This window comes from Lepisma saccharinum, chromosome 14, assembly GCF_977018435.1.
Source record: "Lepisma saccharinum chromosome 14, izLepSacc3.1, whole genome shotgun sequence".
Lineage (NCBI taxonomy): Eukaryota > Metazoa > Arthropoda > Insecta > Zygentoma > Lepismatidae > Lepisma > Lepisma saccharinum.
This window is the reverse complement of record NC_139242.1, coordinates 23,363,198-23,386,283: the sequence shown is the minus strand read 5'-3', so window position 1 is coordinate 23,386,283 and position 23,086 is coordinate 23,363,198. Positions and strand designations below refer to the sequence as shown.

At 35.8% G+C, this 23,086-nt stretch overlaps 1 protein-coding gene across 11 annotated transcripts in view; it reads left to right on the top strand.

The window, feature by feature from the left end:
* The window catches only part of LOC145998727 (voltage-gated inwardly rectifying potassium channel KCNH6-like), a 1,156,077-nt gene that overhangs the window by 1,124,255 nt on the left and 8,736 nt on the right, over positions 1–23,086 (top strand). For all 11 annotated transcript variants that reach the window (XM_083135244.1, XM_083135252.1, XM_083135248.1 and 8 more), the window contains 4 exons: positions 10,646–10,982; positions 13,294–13,408; positions 14,758–14,888; positions 15,875–16,121. In XM_083135244.1, the coding sequence (XP_082991370.1) occupies positions 10,646–10,982; positions 13,294–13,408; positions 14,758–14,888; positions 15,875–16,121 (830 nt within the window). The remainder of the gene's footprint in view (positions 1–10,645; positions 10,983–13,293; positions 13,409–14,757; positions 14,889–15,874; positions 16,122–23,086) is intronic.

The window sequence follows — 23,086 nt, the reverse complement described above, 5'->3', positions numbered from 1 at the left end:
GAAACTACAAAAAAAATGCATTTTGTTACCTGTTTTGTTTCTGTGCATAAAGTGGACTTAAAACACGAAATCAACTAACCGTTGGGGAGTGGTTATCACAGCGCGCTACGACACCAGGAGTTCCGGGTTCGAACCCCGACCTGGGCATGGGTGTTCTTTGTGTTTGTCCCTTCATTAATGTATTTATTATCATCTTCGCAATTAACCAAATGTGAGAAAAAAGCAACATTAAGTAACAAAAATCAAGTCAAATCATTGATTGGTTGGCTTGATTTGGTTTATTTTACTTCGCTTTTTCTCCACTTTTGGCTAATCGCGAAGTTGATACAATATAATTAATGAAGGGACACACTCAAAGAATACCCATGGCCAAGCCGAGATTCGAACCCAGGATCTCTGGCTTAGTAGTCAAATCAAATCTTTTTTATTTTCAAATGGGGTGGGGGTTACGTGTACTTTTTTTTAGTACTCTTTAATCATTTTGCAATCTTTTTCTGTTATTGACGTTCTATTCTTAGGAATACTGGGCCCTAAAGGGGGGAGGGATATGAGCCACACCAAACCTCCCCCCCCTTGAGCATGCCACTGATTGCTACCCCAAGTGTCGACGTCACCGCACGTCACTGAATAATAATAATAATAATAATAACCCATGGCACAACAGCACATTGAGGGCCCGGGCCTACCTACCGACTGTCGGCCTCACTCCCACCTGGTCCTACTCATGCATTTGCCCGAGATGGGAGATCATGCAACCAGTTATGGTGTGACATGTGGTCAGCACAACAAACCCTCAGTCATTGTTGTACGTGTTCTTTGACCAGGTTATGCTACTCATTTGTAGCTCCTCATTTTTCTCATGATGGTGGGTGGCCACCGGTCCTATACGCAAGATGAAATCTCAGGAGAAAAGTTGTTATGTTTCCTGGAGGAAACTCGAACCAGTGTGCATGATGCCTTAGATCACACAGCCATGATGCGGAACACTGATGTAACCAATAAGTCGCTGACCAAGGCAGTTTATTAAGGTAAAAACACTTAACACGTAACGTTTCGACCCTGTAGCAGGGTCTTCCTCAGACGAAGAACTAAACTAAAAACTGATTTTAGTTTAGTTCTTCGTCTGAGGAAGACCCTGCTACAGGGTCGAAACGTTACGTGTTAAGTGTTTTTACCTTAATAAACTGCCTTGGTCAGCGACTTATTGGTTTCAATATGGAAACAAGGCTTAATTATATTACAACACTGATGTTAATACCGTTACCAATTCACACCAATACCAAATACTTGAACATTGTAACAATTTAAAGTAATTCAGAATATTTATAAAAGTTAATGTTTTAACATTACCGCAGTTTAATTTTAAAACATTCCTTATTTTTAAAAATGGAATGATGAGAATAAGGGCTGAGCAGATCACTGACTGTGAAATTCCTCAATGCCCTGCTCAGAATAAGAAAACATGAAATAAAACCCAATAAAATACAAACTAATCATTTGCCATTTTACATTGTATTTCAAATTAGTGGACAATTTATTGTTATGAGTTGATTTAGAATGTATAATTTGTATATCTCTAATACAAATTAAAGAAGGTTAAAAGTAATTTGAAATTAGCCATTCTAGCACTGAATAATTAATAAAAGGACATTTTTCTAGTGCATTCATTAAACTAGCTAAAATGAACTGAAAGTACATGGGATCACATCTCTTGGCTTAGCTGAGGGATATTGTGATGTGGAAGCGAAAGGCATGATATATTCTCAACATCACCTTTGGTTCTTGAGTAAAGAGAAGCCAAATTTTCGGCCACCTAATAATCATATTAAGTCTTGGCTGTTCCTATATGAAAATCAGATGAATCTGCATTTTGACACTATGAACAACAGAATAGTAAGCCAAATTACTAATGTGGCTGTACATCTTCATTGCAATAGTTTTATTTTTATGATACAATTTTCCAAAATTTGATTATTATAACTTCGGTATCCAAAATTTAAAAAGCAAATATGTTATACACTGTACCACCCTGTCAGTTATCATGTAGAAAAGGGGGTTTTGAAGTAGAATGGTACAAAATAGAATTGTATGTGCTTCATAAGAAGTTATGTTGCATGCATAGATTAGCTGATTACACATTCAAAGAGATATTTGCTTCTTACTAGAACATTCTGTTGTTATAGTGAAACATATGTGCATGGAGGCTTTCATTTTTTGTGGATGGCATAAGAGAAAAATAATTTAAACAAATGCATAATACATTATGTTTAAATATAATTGTAGACTTTCACAATATATATTTACTTTAAGGAATAGACAACAATTAAATATTTAAGTGCTCTAACAAAATATCTTATAGAATGTTAACACAATAATTACATATTTAGTTTCCGATACAGACAGTAAAAAATGCCATATATGCATAATAATATTTTATTTAGCTTCATTATCTGTTCACTTATGTAATCCAAATATTATATTTTTCTGATAGCCTGTTGGATTGTTATGAAAGGACTATTTAACCTAGGCATCTTCAAATATTATTTATATATTTATTTATTTATTGAAGTTTCAATCTTAATTTCCAATTTCTACAAATTGCTTTTTTTTGGCACAAATTTTGAGTTTTAATTTTGATTCAATTATGATTGAAATCAGTAACTTTGGTAAACCATCCTAGTACCCTACTGGGCTGCAGAGTCAGGCATATCTCGACCCATTTTTTCCCCTTTAATTACTTGTGCATTTGCCATTACAGAAACAGTTCAACATGTCTTCCATTTGAATTCCTACTTAGTGTGGTGATGAATATTAACTGCATAACAGTAATGTAGTTGGTAAGCACCAATATTAATGCCAATCTCCTGGCATGAACACATTTTTTCCACTCAAATATTTTAATAACTCCTGTGTAGCTCTGTGCTACATCGAATATGTAATATGAATTTATTTTCATTTATTACTTGTTTTCCAATGACTTAATTATTATCTGGTATGATCATCATCTTGTATTCCAGCTATATTTTCTGAAGTTACCCTTCTACAATTTCTCTCTTATTTATCGTTCTACAATTTCTCTCTTTCAAATTGCATTTTTACTATGAGTATTACTTTATATTTTGCGCATTGTTGTATCTTCCAACTGTTATTTTTCCAGCATTGTGTATCTATTTTCATAAATTTGATAACTGATTTCATATTAATTACACTTTGTTGCAAAACACATAATTGGAATATTTTTCTAAAACTTCATTGAAATCTTAAAACTGAGGAAATGTGTAGTAGAACTTAGAAGATGCATATCTTTTCATTTTATTCTTAAATCTTTTCATAAACTGTGAAGCAATGACATTTCAAGTTTTATTTCAGAGATAAAAAAATCAAGTCAGAGAAGAAGAAAACTGAAAAACAAAACTTTTTTTTTTTTTTTTTTTTTTTTGCTATTGATCAGTTTGACATTGTCATTATTGATGCTAAACTAAATATATTTGTAGAGTTGATTAATTATTTCTTAATTAAAAAGGAACATTTATTTCTTCATTATTTCACAGATATATATATTTACTGAAATAAACAATATTTGGAAATTATATCTTATATCAGAAAAGTTTATCTCATCACACACATGATTTTATCATATTGCTTGCAAATTTCGTGAGTCTATAGCCTTTTTTGTGAGTTTCTGCAAGTCTATGTATGCCACTTTCCCCACCACAGAATTTAATTATGTACAATGATTTTGGCAGCCTGAATAGATAAATAAAATTACAACACATAATGTAAGAAAATTAATGTGATTTGATATGTACAATTCTGATAGTTTTTGAATATTTATGTTATTTTTATAGTGTTTACATCTTTCTTTCTAGAATCTGGTAACATTTTTCCAATGTTAAGTATTTAAATGTTTTCCTTTGAACAAATTTATCCAGTGATGATGCAAATAATAGAATCTAGGAGAATGCTCCAAGACTTATACCAGGGGCGTGCCGTGACCTTCTGTCATAGGCAAGCGATGGGTTAATTTTTCGTTTCGGTTAATTATAACAATTTCAAATACAATATAGGCTTACACACACCCCCATTTACAATAATGTGCATAATGGTGACTTATCGGGCTTGAGTGTGTGAAGTGCATATATACCGTAAAATAAAATCTTCACCGCACGGTTTTTAAAAAAGAAAAACAGCCTCTCGATATAAACTTGATTAAATTCCAACCTTGAAGAAAATAACGATTTACGAGGGCAACTGTAAATTAAATTACGTTCTTTTTTAACCCTGAAAATAATAAACATCCTATTAGCATAAAGTTTCGATTTTAAATAAACGGACGGGTTTCGGTTTCTGACTTAGCTAGAATTATGAATCATGACTAGCAGGACGAAAGAGTGTTTATGTAATTATCATTCGCTCAATCGAATCATAAAATTTAAATGAAAAATACAGAAAAAATATTAAACAATCAAATTATAAATTGAAAACAATATTACCTTACTTAAGTTGGAATTTCTGCCGTCTGTTCTTCTTGGTGAATTCATCTATCACGTCTCCATAAAAATCTTCGCTTCTATTGCACAGCTCGCTTAATAACGTGCTTTCGATTGAAAGCAGTGCCAAATTTGATAAACACTCTTGCCTTTGATTACTGCGACAGTAAGTTTTGATTCTCTTCAAGGCAGAAAATGACCTTTCCACAGATGCTGTTGTCACAGGAATAGTCATAACCAGCAAACACAGTTTACGTAGTTCAGCCATACAATCATTGAGTTGCATGTGGTGCAGGTACTTATACAGATCACAAACATTTTTATCACCGAAATCTTCAGATTTATACATTACAGTTAGTTCACTTTTCAGGCGGAGGCAATCAAAATGACGGCCATATGTATCCTGCAAAGATTGTAAGGTTCCGTCAGGAAAATGTTGAGAATTATGTGGGAATTTACTACTATCTAGCAATTCGAGAAATGAAAGTTTGTCAAGGTTTGCATATCTTGTCCTTATTTGCATAGTGATTGTATCGAGAATTTGAACGAATACTCGTCTGTAGTACCGAACGGCATCCTCATCGGATGTAACACCTCTTTGACGAAATTTTGACAGATTCTTATGAATTTCCATTCGCTTCCAGAACGCGTTGAAACTGTTCCTCTTGTCTTCTTCCATTACCCTCAAACACTCCATTACTTTTTTCTGGCAGTATGATATGTCATTACATTTTGCTTGAAGAATATCGAACAGAACATCAATGTATTGGAATTTTTCATCAAATAACTGCAAGCAAAAGACAAATGGAAAGCTACCTAGTCTTCCACAAAACCCACTAGCTTCGTTGTAAGTGTTGGTGTCCCAGTCAGCGGGGTTGTCTGTAATTTCTTCGAACAACTCAATTAAAGATTCCCTGTAATTATTAACAGTTTGGACAAGTCTAGAATTGAAGTTCCACCTTGTGGTTGCAACACGTGGCAACCTTTTCTGAACTATTCAGTCTAGTAGCTCGTTGCGTTTGGTAGAAACAGAGAAAAAGGCAGCTAACCCAGAGAGCGTTTTGAAAAAAATACTACTTTCTTTAACGCTGTTTGCAGATTGCACCAGCACTAAATTTAAGACATGCGCGTAGCAGTGAACAAACATAGCTTCTGGATACTTTTCACGTACTTTTGATTGTAAACCATTCAGTTCACTTGCCATTACTGCTGCACCATCATAAGCCTGCGAAACGATCTTGTTGCCCAAATTAAATTCTTCAATTACTTTGAAAACGTGTTGGCTTAATGCTGTTGCTGTTTTGTCTTTACTGACGTCATCAAAGCAAATAAATCTCTCGCAAACCAAACCATCTGATCTTACGTATCGTAAAACTGTTGAAAGTTGTGACTTATTACTGACATCTGACGCTTCATCAAGCAGTATGGAAACAAATGTGCTTGCTGAGACTTCTGTTTTAATTTCTTTCATTAGTGAAGAACTGATGCTTTCAATAAGATCGTTTTGAATTCTGTTTGAGAGCCCAGTAAACACTGTTGCAGTTTCCAAATGATTGCAAAGAACAGGATCATATTTACTTATCAATTTGCTTAATTCTACGTAATTTCCTCTATTGGTTGAACCTTGTGTTTCGTCATGACCTCTAAATGCAAGTTCCTGTTTACCAAGGAAACATGTTACGTCTATAAGTCTTTTCAAAATTTCTCTGTTTTTCTTCACAGTTTCATTGTGTTTTAAAACTGCAGCTTTCTTTTGCAGATCTAATTGTATATCAATTCTGGACTTTCCGAATGTCTTCAGTTGGATGCAAGCGCAGATGTGATTTTGGGAACGTTCATGTCTTTGCACTGCGTTATAAAAATTGCTCAAGTCACTGTAGCCTGTATAGTTCCATGGTCCTAAATTTGTATTGAACAAAACACATGGCCAACAAAATAATTTATTAAGATCATTGCTGCCACATAACCACATGATATTGTTGTACTGAGATGTTTTAAACTGCCTAATAAAAACTTTCCCATCTTTCTTAGTTGGTTTGGTTATGCACAGTTCAGGACACGGTCGCTCATGGTTCACAAGCTCCAACTTTTCACCATATGTTCTCGAACTGAATGGTTTTGAAAGAAGGTCCCTACACAGAGAAAAATGTTTGTTTGGATTAACCAAAAAAATGGTAGTGGTGAACAAATAGTTTGTTTAAATAGGCATCAACCAAACAATTGTTCACCAGTACCAAAAGATTTGGTCAAGTTCTATTTGTTTGTCGTAAACATTTTTTTGGTTACCAAAACCAAATATTATTTTGGTAAATCTAACAAAATGTAGTCCATTTGTTTAGGAAAACCAAATAATTTAGTCAAATTACCAAACGATTTCTTAAATAATTTATTCATAACTACTTATGTTGTAATGTGGCTAATATTAGCTAGGGTGGATAGTTTGCAGGAACCAAATGATCTCAAAATACACATTCAGAATAGCAAGTTCACGTGAACTAACCGATTTTAGAGCATGTTTGTTTTTCTGCGGCACACTTAGCTTTTACTTATATACTCCAGAATCAAAGGATTGCTCATGGGAGATTCACTTTTATTCACTGCAGTACATTTTCTTCTTTAATTTGTAGCTTTAATGTTCAGATATCTTTCGAAGAATGTTAAAGCACAATTTTTCACTATGATTACAATCAAACATACCATTATTTGTTGTGCAAAAACTTATGTTTCTTGTACAGATTTTGACAGAACCATCTAGCGGCCGGTGTAGGAAACTCAGTATAAAGTAAGTCTATTCTGAGCTTTTTTTTTTCAGAATATTAGGTTACACAGCAACATAAAGACTCGCTTCGAGTAATTATCTATATACATGAGTTTCAATTTTCGACAAAAGATTTTCATACTACACTCGACGAAGCTGGACAATCGTTATTTCAAATTCGGAAGCACGCTCACGCACATATAGTAAATTTAACCAAACGTTTCGTTTCTCTTTACTTATTATACATATGTAACATTTTGTTTAAGAGTACCATATTTTGTCTGACCAAATTTTTTGGTATTCTTAAACAAAATTATTTAGTAATTACAAGCAACATTTGGTTATCGGAAACAAAAAGCATAACCAAACAGCTCAACCAAACTTTTTTGGTAATTCCAAACAAACCAGTTTTTTCTGTGTAATCAAGTCCTTACCTGCACCACTGCAAATCGATGGCTCGTCTGGTATATCACCCATGGCGGAAATTTTCAACGTAGAACCATACTTTTACGCCAGGTACAAAAACACGACACAAAAACAGAAAAAACACAGCACAGTATCACAGCACCCACGCTTCTAAATTAACCTTCCTTTTCGCAGTGTTACATACCCTCCATATTTCCGAGTAACTGACCACACGGCGAATATGTTCAAGTTCCGGCTGTGATTTCACTTCTTATAAAATCATATACCACTGGTGATCACTGGCTAACTTAATAATGTAATTTGTTGATTACTATACAGCTTCAAACATGAAAATGGTACCGCATTAAGTGGTGCTACAGATGCACAGAAAATTCTGGAAGTTAGCAACACTTGTGGACGAATTCTTTCCAACACCCTTGCCAAAGACAGATGCAGTCTTGGTGTTGCTTGCCCTCGCCTTTTTCCTTCGTGGACGGGGACGGACAGTGACCATACAAGAACTGCATAAGTCACTCGAAAAGCGGGGAGAAAGGCGAGCAGTCCTCTTCCTCTAACGCGGTCAGTCGTGCCGCATCGCCCAGCGTCGTCAAGAGTGCAGCTGGTTTATGTTTCAAGCCAAAAGAACAGAACATAGGGGAAATGAAAATTCTGAAATGTAAATATCTTACAGTAAATAAATGTGTATAAAAGCATTGAAAAACACGAACTTAAGATATCAAAAGTGTTTTAAAAAACAACGCAAGCGGCGCTTGCCCCGCCTCTCTTTACCGCACGCTTCTGACTTATACATGTAATGTTCTTGCAATAAGTGCTGCAAGTATTATTTGAGCATGGATCAGAGAAAATATATCATCCCTTTCAACACCAATAGTTCACAACTTTTGAATAGGGGTGTAAGGGGTGATATTTCATAAGCACTGAAGTGTCAACCTCACTTCCACATAGTATATCACGTTAAACATCATTTCTGGAAGCCAATGAGGCTTTGTTCAACCAATATAATCCCTCTGTAGAGTTGTGGTTTGTCCTCATACATGCTGAGTGCCCTTTTACATCCTAGGCAAGGGGATTTCAGTCTTTGAAGATTTTAGTTATGGTAAGGGGCTTGACCCCCATTAGCATGACGGGCAAATAGCAAATATCAAACAGCAGCATGTTCTGACACACCCACAGTTTTCACTTCAATCAATCAACCAACCATTTTGAATATTATTTATCTGTGAATTCCACCATATATATACATGTTTCATTAACACTACAATTCCTATGAATAACTAAGTTAGGAAGAGAGATGTGGGGGAATTAAAAAAAATCACCACAGAAGGATTTTTGGGTTTGATAGACCTGTGACGATAACCTGATGTAAACAATCATTTCAGTGAACCTTCTTGTTATGGACTCTAATATGTCAAGAAAACTTTACCTTATGAGTAGATCTTGTTAAAGAAACCAATCCCTGAAGATTTCTCCTGGAGGCCTCTTGTCACCACAGTGATGGTTGTGCTGTGGGGATGACTTAGCCAACCAATGGTTGGTCATTCCCAAGAATCTCAGGTCCACGAAGCAAACCTAAGTGACAATTTTTTTAATTTGTGTTACGCAGACAACAGGCTTTCAGATGTTACAAAATCTGAGTTTCCGTGACTCAAGCATATTCTTCCATGTCATTATACCCACATTGAACAAAAGTGTTACACCATTCAAATGCTTGACATAACTTCTGCAAGTCCAGGAGTGTGTGATCCCATGTTGGGTGAACAAATGAAATCCCACGCAGAATACAGTTACAAAAATGTATTGAAATAATATGGATATTACATATCATCATCATCCTTCGCTATTTTCTGGCTGGGTCGGCATACAAGTCTTCATTTTCTTCTGGTCTTCCACCACTCCTCTCTTTCCATGGTGTTCCAATCGTGTCCTCTTCTCCTAACACACTCCACTTTCTGTTCTTTCCACCGACATCTTGGTCTCCCCTTTGACCTTACTTCCACTCCTTGTGCATTGTAAGCTCTTACTAGCAGTCTTTCTGCATCCATCCTCTTTATTTATCCAAACCATCGCATCTGTGCCTGATCTATTCTGTCCTGAAGCTTCACTACTCCCACTGTCTGTTGTATCTCCCCATTCCTTATTCCATCTCTTCTAGTCTTCCCCAATACACACAATAAAAATTTCATCTCCACTGCCTGCATCTTTCTTTTCTCTCTCTCTGTCATTGTCCATGTCTTTGCTCCATACATAATTATTGGCACATAGTATGTGTTATATATTACCTTTTTGCATTTCATAGGTATATCCCTGTTCCATATTAATCTTTGAATGCTTTATAGAGTCCTACACAAAATAACACAATTTGAAGATGCCAGAGTACCATGATTTGTGGCTGCACAGGGCTTGCTCTTGCATGCACACACAATCAATGACACAAGTTCTCTTATGTCATACGTATGACTAATCTTTCACACAGTAGCATCTCACTGCCATCTAGCGAGAAACTTAGCATTAAATTATGATGAAAATTCAAAATTGAACACACATAGGCACAAAATAGAGGAAATACAGAAAAAAGTCGATCAAGCACTTCATTAAACTCTAAAGACAAAACTAAGTTATTTATAGGAATTGTGGTACATATTTTGCAATACTAGCCAATACTAATAGTATCCATTCTATGAGTATTAAAGTTTACCAGGTAAATGGATGTATTTTAGCCCATCACTATCCATTTTTCCTATAAACTTATTTTTGCAACAGCACTTCAGGATTTGCATCCATGTTTTCCCCATGTCCTCTTGAATTGTGTGTGTGTGTGTGTGTGTGTGTGTGTGTGAAGAGTATTAAACTTATCTTCTTAATTTTATTGAACCTACTAAGCATTGGTAATTGTAATCCAATGTTACATGAACAGAAATGCATAATCACCTAAAATGTGCAATAATAAAACCCAATTTCATTCTTTCCTAAGTTGCAGGTGTTGCGCAAATTGCAGAAAGACAGTTTTCGGGTGATAAGGCTGATGATCTACACAAGGATCCCTCTCTTTTGACTAATTTAGCAGTCCCCTCCAGTGCTTACGGCACCCCTTCTCCAGACATCACAGTGTACACTACCAGTAGTGGGTCTCCCCGTCCTTCCGACTACCCTTCCATGACAACAGGCAGCACTGTTGTGTGCACGGCTGCTGTGGCTCCATACAGCACACCTGCGATCTCTAGTCATCACCATCATCATCGACACTTGAGTGGCAGTATATCGGCGACAGAAGCACAAGGCCTTAATTCTAGGATAGACCTGCTCACAAGGTAAGTTCTTTATGCTAAAAGTGCTTTGATTCAGGCCCGTAGCAAGGTTTAGGCTAGGGGGGCTGAAGCCCAGGGTGCCATCACAGAAAGTGCTATTCAAACTTTTTTGACAACAAATTCAGAAAATGCAACAGAGAACTTTACACTTGGAAGAGGTAAGGGGAAGAAAAGAGCACAGAAGGTGTTACTAGACCCTTGTTCCCATTGAAGATTTCAAGTGATGAAGTTACCCATACTTCCTTTGGGGGATCACCGTGTGAAAATAGATGTCACCATTCAACTTGGTACACGACGTTCCCTATTTGACCATGTCATGAAAAGTTGTCTATCATAAAGCATAATGATGTATGAAGTTGACAGGAAGTTACAGACTTACCCTGTATACAAGTATATATTTTACATACTGATAATGTGTGAATTGCTCACAATCGAATATCAACTAAAGGTTAAAAGATTAAAAATCAGTAACTTACGTGTGTGAGCATGAGATTGGTCAAACAACGTTTCGAAGGTTATACTATCTTCTTCTTCAGGTTAATGCGATGTTTTCAGACACCTGACATGGTGCCTCGTCGAGAAAGTGTTGGTTGAGGATTTAGGTCAAATGGTATAGGAAAGAACACTTACTAAAAATATGACGTAAAATATACATACTTAAAATCACGCAATACTCTATTAAAACAAAAGAACATTCAAATTTGCTGAAGCGAAACTGCTGATCAGTGCTCGAGGTAGGCGCATTATACGTCATATTTTTAGTAAGTGTTCTTTCCTATACCTTTTGACCTAAATCCTCAACCAACACTTTCTCGACGAGGCACCATGTCAGGTGTCTGAAAACATCGCATTAACCTGAAGACGGAGATAGTATAACCTCCGAAACGTTGTTTGACCAATCACATGCTCACATACGTAAGTTACTGATTTTTAATCTTTTAACCTTTAGTATATATTTTACATTATTCTTACTGCCACTTTCAACTTGTTGCAAAATGTTTTCCCTTTCCGAAAAATGCTATGCCACGCCACTGTCATTGTTTTTAGTTTTATGAATTTGTTGCATTCACCGACTTTTATGAATCTTTAAATATAATTTATATTATTTTTTAAAGAGTTTTTCTTCTTTTCCTCGCTTCAATATTTGTACGATGTAAATATTACAAACCATCATATAAGAAAAAATATCGAAGCTTTGTGGCAGGGAGAGGGCCTTCCAAACGTCAATCCTGTCTAGGGTGCCAAAATTTCTAGAAATGGTAGTGTAAGTGGACCAAAAAATAGTATATAATTCTGGGGGGGGCATACAGTAGTTGGTTAGTGCACTAAATTTGTACTAAAATCACAGGCATGTCCTAGGCTCAATTCCCACCACTGGCAAAAGGAAGTTTGTTCATGTGAAGATGAGAGAAGAAGAGAAGAGGTGCTTTCTCCAAATGTAGTGGTAGAATAAGTATAAGTAAATGAGACTAGAAAATTGGTAATGTCTAATTGACCTTGCATGCTAATATCAACCTTATGAAAGGTAAAACTGGACAGCCTCCTCAAATTGCTATGAGGTCATTTGTTTTCAATCATCACAATTCACCCAAACTTGTAAAAGGAACAATGTAAAATAACCAAATAAATGAAATAGAAATAGAGTAAAACCTCATTAATCCAGACTCCAATAAGATGGACTTTGCTTAATCCGGACAGGTGAAAAGGAAAAAAAAGCAGAATGCAAGGTTTTAATGTGGCTAGAAATCAACAAGAGAAGTTCCCAAAGTAAAGGCAGTCAGCCACTGATGAAATTCTGTTTCTTGCAGAATTTGTACTGTACTGTATAGTGTATTTAAGCCTGTGCCCTTTAAATACACCATAATAAACTTGTTTTGTTGCTATAAATGGAGTTTTAATGCACTTTCTACTGTTCTTTTAGGTTATTTCTGTTAATCCGGACTTTCGTTAAACTGGTCAACTTATCCTTCCCCCCCCCCCCCCATTAGTCTGGATTAACAAGGTTTTACTGTAGTTCCCATTTGAGCAGTCAAACCATTGTTTTCAAACAGTATCTACTCTTGAAACAGGCAAAGTAATATACAAGGCATATTAATGTTTTTTCTTTTATATTTTAACAAACTTAACTCCTGTTCTGAAGTAGGTTTGTTTTTAATCTATAGAGATTGTTTTTGAGATGTTGGACTGTATTTTCTGCTAGTATGTGCTCTATAATGATGTTTTGTTAAAACTCTTGTTTAGATTGATAGTTATATATACCTGCTTTGTACATGTTTTTTTATAAAATACTTAAAATTCCCCATTTATACCACAGGCAACTCCATACCCTTGAACATCAGGTGGCAGGAGACATAAGACTAATACTGTCAATACTGCAACAACAAGCAACTAGCTCACAATCATCTTTAGGTGACCCAGAGAGGCGAGAGGTAAGTTTTGTAGCTTATTGTTATACATAACTTGTATCTTCAAACTCTATCTTTATTATTTATAACTTAAATATGCAGTAGAACCTTGATTTTAAATTTTTTTCAGAGGACTAAACTGAAAATGGAGGAAAATGTAAAAATCTGGGGAAAAAATTATAGCATTATGTTTCATTGGAACCATTTGGATTTAATGTGTAATGTGGGAACATGTATAATCCGGAAACATAAAATTGGGGTTACACTGTACATTTGAACTTGGTCCTTTTCGCTAACTGTACTTATTGTCAGTGAAATTTGCATCAATATTTATCGTGAATGTCACAGATTAATTGGTATTATAATGGTATTGGTTAATATAGACATACCAGTGAATCAGTTTATCAGCAAACTCCCTCCTAATTTCTACAACTGTTGTTCAAAAAATAATGCCCCACATTTTTTAACCCTGCTTTGGTTTTGCAAGGTCTGTAGTTCTGAGTGTGAAGTTTTAGAGTTGTCATTAATCAATGATTGTTTTGTCAACATCCTGCCTGTCTAGCTGAGTTCCTAACCTTCCTCTTTTACAGCACGATTTTGCTTTCAGTGTGAATCAGATCTTTGAGCTACTAGAGGGGCATAGAAGGGGCAGGAGGGGGTGTTGTTGAAGCCCCTCACTGTCTGAGTCTATGTGCAACTATAGGCGTACCTAGTTTTTACTGAAAATTTGGTCTGCCATTCCATGCCCAAATAATAAAGAGCGCCTTTTTATAGTTTTATAGAATCTTAATTGTTGGAAGAAAAAATCTAATCATAATAATTGGCATTTTAGACCATTAATTGAACATATTTTAAGAAACCGGTCTCTGGCACCTTGAGCGACCATCAACCGTGCAACCCACAAAGAGTTAAATTGATAACTGTTTCTTCAACATAAATGTAATTCACACTAAGCAAAGGTATATGTTTCAGTTACAGTTTGCAATAAAAAAATGTGGTGCATTAAGAACCCTTGTATAAATAACCTGTTATCAAGAGAATAATTCTGTCATTTTGCTAGTAATTTTATGAATCTCAATGCAATCAGCTGATTATGAATGTGAAAGAAGCATTTATAAAATAATGTAAAATTTCTTCAGTGTGCTTCTGTTTTAAGATCCTAAAAAATAGTAAGATTAACTGCAGAATTGTGCATTCAATAAGCTATTTATAGACATATTAGAGTTGATAAAATTATTGTCAGTTTCAATAGAGAACTGATTGATGTGTCCCATCCCTAATTTTTATTTTATTTCAAAAATAGTTTAGTGTATGTAAGTGCACATGTAAAGTTTCACTTAGGAGATTGTGATAAATATATTATTTTACTTCAGCGTTCTGCATCTGACTTTGCTGCAAGACATCCTAGGTTAACTAGGGAATCTCACGTCCCCGCTGGACCTGGAGTTCTTCAAGGCAGTCCAACATATCCCCCAGCTAGTGGTGCTAAAAGGCATTCTTTAAGGTAAAAATTTAGTATATTTTGAATTCAATGGACTTAAAATTACGTGGACATAAACATGCAAGTGTGATAACAGGCATAATGCTCTTGTCTGCGAAAAACCAACTATGTTTGCAAATTCACAAAACTGGGGGTGGGGGGGCAAGGACAGTTTACTTTCCTTTGGTAGATAAGGTTTAGCATAGCACATGGCAAAATTGGCAGAATGTGGGGAGGGAACTGCCCCCTAATCACGGCCCCTGATAGCATCAATAATCCCTGGAAAATATATTTTACAGAAGGATGTATTTTAGGGTCCAGGGAGTACAGAACCCCCCCCCCAAAAAAAAACTTGCCAGGTATTAAAATTAATAATAAAAGTATACTTGTACAATTGAGGGTTATTTATTTCTGCTGAACTAAGGATTAGACACAGCTTTGAATTGACACTGCCTAATAATTGATTGATTGATTGATTTGTTGTTTTAAGTCCACTTTATGCACAGTAAGCTTGATCGGGACTGGACCTACAGTTTAAAGTGGGATCCGAACCACTTGTGCCTCCACAGGGTATCGAACCCGGGACCTCTTGATTACAAGGTGACGATGCAACCACTGTGCCATCGGGGAAGCCAGACAGTGCCTAAGAATATTTATTCACACTACTACTTACAATAATATGATTAATGGATCTAATATCTTTTTTTTATTCAATAAATATTCAATTCTTAATTTTTTGACATTCATATCCTTGCCAGGACTACTTTTGGTGATCTTATCTACACGTAAGCTAGATAATGAATATGTGATCTAGTCTTCTACCATAATTTTACCCATTCAAGTAATAATAATAGAATATTAATTATTTACATAATATTATGAATAGACCTATAAATTATGTTAATATATTATTTTAATCATTTATATTATCAATATTTTTGTTATTTTCTATTTGTATATTCATTTGCACCTCTTTACTGCCATTCGCTTATGGGGGTGTCTTTCAATAGGTTAAGTGAAGAACATCCAGACCCAAGTGGTGGTAGGGAGCAGCTTCCAGACTTGCCCATAGTTGGACTAAGCGGTTCAACGACATCTGGGTCAACTGCCTCAAGTGCTAGTTCGGGAATGGGAGGGGTAACCAGGCATAGACCTGCACGCCATTGCCCCTCTGTTCCACTTTCTCCTGAACTAACAGATAAACGAGAACCCTCCATTCCTACACGAAGTCAATCTCAACCTTCGGATTTGACTCAGGTGAGTGTCGGATATCACATTTAAATTGTATAAACTGTGTTTGTTTACAAGTGTGATGTTAGTCATTTGCTGTTAAGTAAATATTTGGCTAAGTTAACATTTGCTTCCTGAATGCTACCAATGCACCATGGTCCAAGTGAATGCAAAACCTGGCCAAAATCCCAAAATTGAAATTGCGAATGTAGGTTTTGTACCCTTATAATTCGAGAGTGAAAGGTTCATTCTTTTCAAAACTACCTGATGTTACACAATAAGTGACATCCTCAGTTGGCTAGCAACCCTTGAAGTGTGGTATGATGTGATATTTGTTAGTTTGTTGCAGAAAGACCTTTTCCACGTAGTTAGTTTTGTGTCTTTATAAACATTTATCAGATGCCAATTGCAGTTTCAAACTTATTTTGTGTTAGTTTTAAGCTTTAATTATAAGGATATACTTTTTGTCATCTGGTTTAATCAAGTATTAAATTTGTAATGTGCCAGAACTCAAGTTAGTGCTAAAAGCCACAGATTTCATCTATTTTGATACTTCTCGTTGAGTTACAAGACAACTCAAACAAGCTCAAGTTAAGATTAAACCATCTTATGTTAGAATAATGTTTCTAGTTTCAGGATCCAAAAGTAGTTTTTGCCCATTCTTGCCCCTTTTCATAAAAAGTCGTAAAATGCAATTGGATACGTAAGATCTTCATTCTTCTCAACTTGAGTTGAGATGGACATCTGGGCAATTTCAATGTAAGCAGAGGGCCAAGGAAGAGGGATTTCAAGATAGATATTTTCTTCACATCCCTTGTGCAGCTTAAGATACACTATGAATGTAAGAAACTAGGAAAAGTTGCTATTTGACAAAATCTTTGACCTTCAACAACAAGATTTTGCTGGCCGATCAGGCTTCAATTAAAAAAAGGAAACCACGGCTCTCACAATAAAGTGTTATATGTGCTTACTTAGCCCAGATCTACACAATAGTGGTATGTGTGTGTGAAGGTAATAGATTTTAGCAGGAATGAAAATCTGGACACATTCTGGATTAGCCTCTCCAGGTTACGTTACACTTCGTGGAACTGCATGGAAATCAAAACATGGCAGGTGAGTTGAAAGGTAAATAAACAGTTGATGAAGAAAATAAAACAGAAGATACAAGCCGAGAAGAAGATGGAATTAGGCATCATTATAGATGCACCAAAACAAGTAGGAAAATACCAAAAAAATATTTTTTCCCAGAACTCCAAGAGAGTGGTGGATATAACGGGAATAGACATAGACCTCTTCAAGAAATTATCCTATAGGCACTATCTTATGGACTAGGCCTAGATGTGGTGAAATTTGAGATGGGGACCAAGCAAAAAATTGAGTGGCACTTATTGCTTTATCAACATGCCAGATTCTATTCACGAGATACTTGTCCATGGTCCAGCGATTATTTCAGCTGCTCTTTTGCGAATAGGAGAAATGTCAGATGAGACTCGAGATGGCGGAAACAAGCATATCAAGAAGTATTATCTGTAACACCATACTCAGCCCAATTCTTTGGGAAGAAAAATATGATGCTTGTGATCCTTCGACTCCTTAAATCCAGTCATCTCCACAGAACAGTCTGAGATAGACACTTCAAAACGATGTATTAGACTTTCTTAAACGTCCCCTCCAGTCAGTGGCTGATGTTGAAACCGTTCGAGATGGAAATTGTAAATACGTTGAACAATGCATTAGTTTACTGTATTGTGAGTGCAATTGGCATTAAAATATCATAATACTATCCAATATTGTGTTCCTTCCCTAAAATGATAGAATATGTGAAAAACATCTGCATTCTGAGGTCATAGACCAAAAAATGAATTTTGACCATGTTTTCCATGCATCTGGACCACTGTGCAATGTCAAGAATTGTGGCCTATTGGCTTCTTTCATAGACTGTTTCATTACACATCCCCTCCCCCTTCTTTTCTCTTCTATGAGCATTGATGTCTGAGAAAAGTCTCTGAAGTAATAAAATTCGAAACTAACGTGAATTTGTAACATTACTTTCAGTTCTTGTCACAATCATGCACATGTGGGACAAGCCCCCACCCCCAACCCCCCTGAAAAATTAAGTTAGAGATTGAGCGTAGAGAAACAGGGTGGCTACTCGTCAGCAATTTTGCATGAATTCTGCAAGAATTTTTCTCCGTAGATGTGAAAAATTCCAACTTTTATTAATCCAAATCCTATTGAAATTATACAATTTATTAAATGTCCTGAGGCAAGTTTTTCACAGTTTAGCTTCGAGGAAGGAAAATAAAGCTGCACGGAAAAATAAAACAGAATCCTTTCATTCCGTTTACTTTCTTAGTGTACTTTGCAAAGCAATGTATCTGACAGACAGAAGATTATTCAAGATAAGATATCTTGAAGCTGATTAGGTAAATTTAAGTTTGAAATTCGTATATAATTAACAATTTTTCTCAGATTAGTATATCCCGTAACATTTGTGACTTGTGTTTGTAGATGTGTTTCAAATCTGAGTATGTGAAATCGCAAATGTAAACTCTGCACCTTGAATTAATTATTTGAAATATATATATATATATATCTGTTTAATTGAATGAATTAGATTTTTGGGATACATTGGAATCCCACAGACCCTTTATGTTGTTAATATATTTGTATGTGCATGTGTGTTGGTGGTTGAGAGACATAATACATAAGGTTGAAGTAGAGAAAATGTTGATTGTACCCTCAAATTTTTGGAAAGTTCGCCTTGAAAACCAGGAATTATAGTTTAATTTTATAATAAAAAGACGTAAGTGAGTTACTAAATTATTTCTGCGAAACTTACTTGTAAATGTTTGATTAATTTCAGTGGCCTCTGCTACCATTCACTTGAAGCAACAAGTTCCCAAGTGAATGGTGGCAGAGGCCACCGAAATTAACCGAACATTTACAAGTAAGTTTCGCGGAAATAATTTAGTAACTCACTTACGTCTTTTTATTATCAACCACATTTTTTATTCCCCCTAACGCAAATTGAATATTATAATGTTCCTGGAGTAGCCACCCTGAGGAATATTTTTGCCATTGAACAATATTATACTCTTAAAGAAATATGAAATATTTTCAAGCCAATGAAAGTTCAACCAAATACTGCTGAGAGGGGGTGCATTTTTTCCTCTATAATTGGACTATCCCACTCCATTTTCTAGCAAATATATTTTTTTTAACACTCCCACATACTTCATTCATTAGTTGTGTTACCTCTATGTGGCTGTAGAATAAAATTGCTTGTACAAATAAATAAATTATGTAGTTGTTCTGAATCTGCTGTTAGAAATCATGTTCATATGTAAATTAATCTCTGAACCACAGAGAGGGAAACAGAACATTAGTGCCACGGAAGTTGGGATTCTTCTAATACAGTTATTTTCAGTGGGCCTGGGCACACAATATATATGCCCCTGTTTCATTACCCGTCAATACAATAAAACAGTGAGATGGGATGAGATTTCCCTTTCTCCGACTGAACTTTCATGAAGGCTTTTGCTTCCCATAATCAGAGTGATCGTGCACTCCTTTAGTTCTTATAGTGTTGACTTATTGTAAATCCAATTACAGAGCAGTTTGAAAGTGAAGATAGAACAGCATTTGAAAAACTGCCAGCAATATTTTGACCCTATTGTCCCACAGATTATTTTTTCAGTTAACATATTTTGTTTTAGTTAGGATGTTGCAATAAATGCTCAAATTATGATAATGTCAGACAATATTTTGATTTGTAAAATTTCAAGCTCAAAAATTTAAACTAAGAGGTAGATCCAAATAACAAAAATTATTGAATATTTAATAAAAAAGAGTTAACTACGTATTATCTTTTCATCACTAAATTAATTTTCTAAGAAAACTTATAATACTTTTGGCTGCAACTGTACAATTATGTAGGAAAATCTTTGCTTTGTGTGATTATGAAAGAGAAAATATAAATTCATAACATAAGAAATATATATTTCTTGTCACCACCAAATTTTCATCAGTGATAGAATTGAAAGGTAAAGGTAAAGTTCCCTGTGCATATACCGTACCATGAAGTCAAATTTAGGGTATGTGGGGTAGGTCCACACACATTCTCGATTTTGGCCATTTTGGAGGTGATGTGATCAGCTCCATGCCCTGGCTGCATACCCCCAGGTACCCATTGATTGAGGCTGGGTGAGCCCCGGAGCAACTTTATGCGAGGCCAGAGAAATTACAACCTTAGATCACACCCCAGGAATCGAACCCAGGGTACCTTATATGAAGTTGTCCCAAAGACAATATTCCTCTCCTTCCACTTTCATACTTACTTTTCTCTGGCATCGTTACTGCTTCACATGCAAAAAAAAAAAGTATATATGCCTTTGCTTTTTAAAAACAAGTAACACATTTCCCCAACTCCCCACCCCCATGCAAAGATATACATTACCATTACAAGGGGTTCGATACACAGGGCAAGCACATATAGTGATTCGGATCCCACTTTAAACTGTAAGTATAATCCCGTTTAGCTTATCTGAGCATAAAATGGATTTAAATCAAAACTAAAACATGTGCCATTAAAAGTTCTGAAATCCTGCCCATGTTTACATGTAATTATTTATGCATAGTCACACACACACACACATTTTTAATAATACAAGTATTTTTCACACTGAAACTGACAGAGTTTTGGAGTTCTAGAGTGTTTGTACAGTTTTACACTATGAAGAGCATTTATTGGCTGTTACTAAAAGACTATGTCTTTTGAATGTAACGTTTTGTTTATTCAATGTTGCTCTGCATATTTGAATTAAGGGCTATGCGCTATGAATGTAAGTGTGCAGAACTTGCTGTTTTTGGTGTTTCTTATTTTTTCAGTTTGCATGGATACCTTTGTTATTTCTATTTTTATGATGCATCTGCTGGCAAGCTTGAATGTAATTGCTGCATCAGTGTTGTTAACAGTTATTCTGTTTTCGTGATGTACATTGTCCATTGCCATTGATAATGATCCTGTTTTTAACAGAATCGAGTGGGCTTGTGTTAAGATAGGAAAAAGCTATAAAATATATTAAAGGTAATTTGATCAGCCTTGTCAAGAAGTTAGTCTATAAATCTTCAAATCCGTGGCACAACAGCCTTTGAGGGCCAGGGTCTACCTACCGATTGGCGGCCTCACTCGCACATGCCTCAGTAAAGGTGGGCAATCATTCAACCAGTTAAGGGGCAATGTGTCAGCACAATGAACCTCCAGTCATTGTTGTAGGTTTTCCATGACCGGGTTATGCTACTCATTCATAGCTCCCCAATTTCCTCACATTGGTGGATGACCATCAGTCAAATACACTGGCCGAAATCCCAGGAGAAAAGTTGTTAAGCTTCCCCCAGTGCGCATCCTGTAGCCTGAGCCTAAAGCCTGGTGACATTGTGGGACATTCAATATATTGAGCATCACATAAAGAATGTTAATGGTGTGGTTTCATTAATATTATTCTGTTCAGTACAGCAAGTTTGTATCTTTAACAACAAATTGTAATAACATCTGGAAAATGCGAAAGAAAATAGGAGGAATAAATAAAAGTGTAAAAAACTTGTACATATTGAAGATGAAGTTCATATTCAAGATTACACGTGTGTTATTCGGGCTGTAAGTGCTGACCTGAGAAGGCATCAGAAGTCAACCTCACTTCCATGTAGTACACCTCAGTAGCTGCAGTCTTGCAGGCCAGTGATCAGCCTCTGTGAGGTCATGTTGTCATGTGTTTGTCCTTATACGTGCTGACCTTTAGAGCCTCAGCTGTTCACTATGGTGTGGAGATTTTACCCTTGAAGAGTGTAAGGATTTAGCTCTTGTTAAGGAATCTATGACTGGATTAGTTTTAGAAATTGAGTGAGGAAGATTTTTAATGGGCATTTTTTATTTTCTTGTTAAGGGCCTGTCCTATATTTTGCATTTTTTAAGGAATATTTAGTGATGGGCAAAAATAGCCTATGTACTGATGTGTTCATAATATACAAATCAATCAATAAATCAACACATGTATTCATTTTTTCTACATATAACCAGCAGTGAAGCATCAATAGACACGGAGGACACATAGTTGTGTATTAGTGCCGATAGTGAACATGAAAGTGACCATGTGACCAAAAGTGAACATGGCACTGTTTCAGTTGTTACATATTTAGTCACGTTGGGGACTAAAGCATGCGATATTTTTAAAGTGCAGAAGAAAATTGCAGCTGATCGTAGGACAGACAAAGAAATAACATTTTGCACGCACGATCAGTGTAATTCACAGTATATTTCATACCTTAAAGATAGTTAAAAGGGTTTGGGTGCAGGTGTACAGCATTCACCTATGCATGTTACAGATTTCATTGATTGATTTTGTGTTTTAAGTCCACTTTATGCACAGTAAGGCTCATCGGGACTGGACCTACAGTTTAAACTGGGATCCGAACCACTATGTGCCTCCACCAGGTATTGAACCAGGGTGGGAAACCTTGCTTACAAGGCAACGATGCTAACATGTTACAGAAAATTATGTGTCTAACGGAGGGTTAACCACACTGAATTGCACAAATTCAGGCTAATTTATTGTAATTGGCTGTAAACATTACAATTATGATTTATATATTATGCAAATTTAGGCTTAACTTCCTGAATGGCAGAAAGTATACCTAGAAGGTTATGAAGTTGGCCTCTGTGACAGTGCAACATGCTATGAAGCCAGTGGTCTCAGGTTCAAATCCTGATTCACTTTTTTTTGTCCTGTCACCAATTCAGCACATCATCCTTCATCCTTTTTGTCATGAAAAACCCAAGAGGTAAAAAAGCTACGTAAAATACTCAAATACAAATAGGAGGCAGTGGACAATATCTGGTGTATTATTTTCAATTTTCTATTTCTTTTCTAATCTGCTCAGAAGCTTGTTGCGGTGTGAGCTGTTATTTTTGTTTCTTTATTGTTATTATTTAA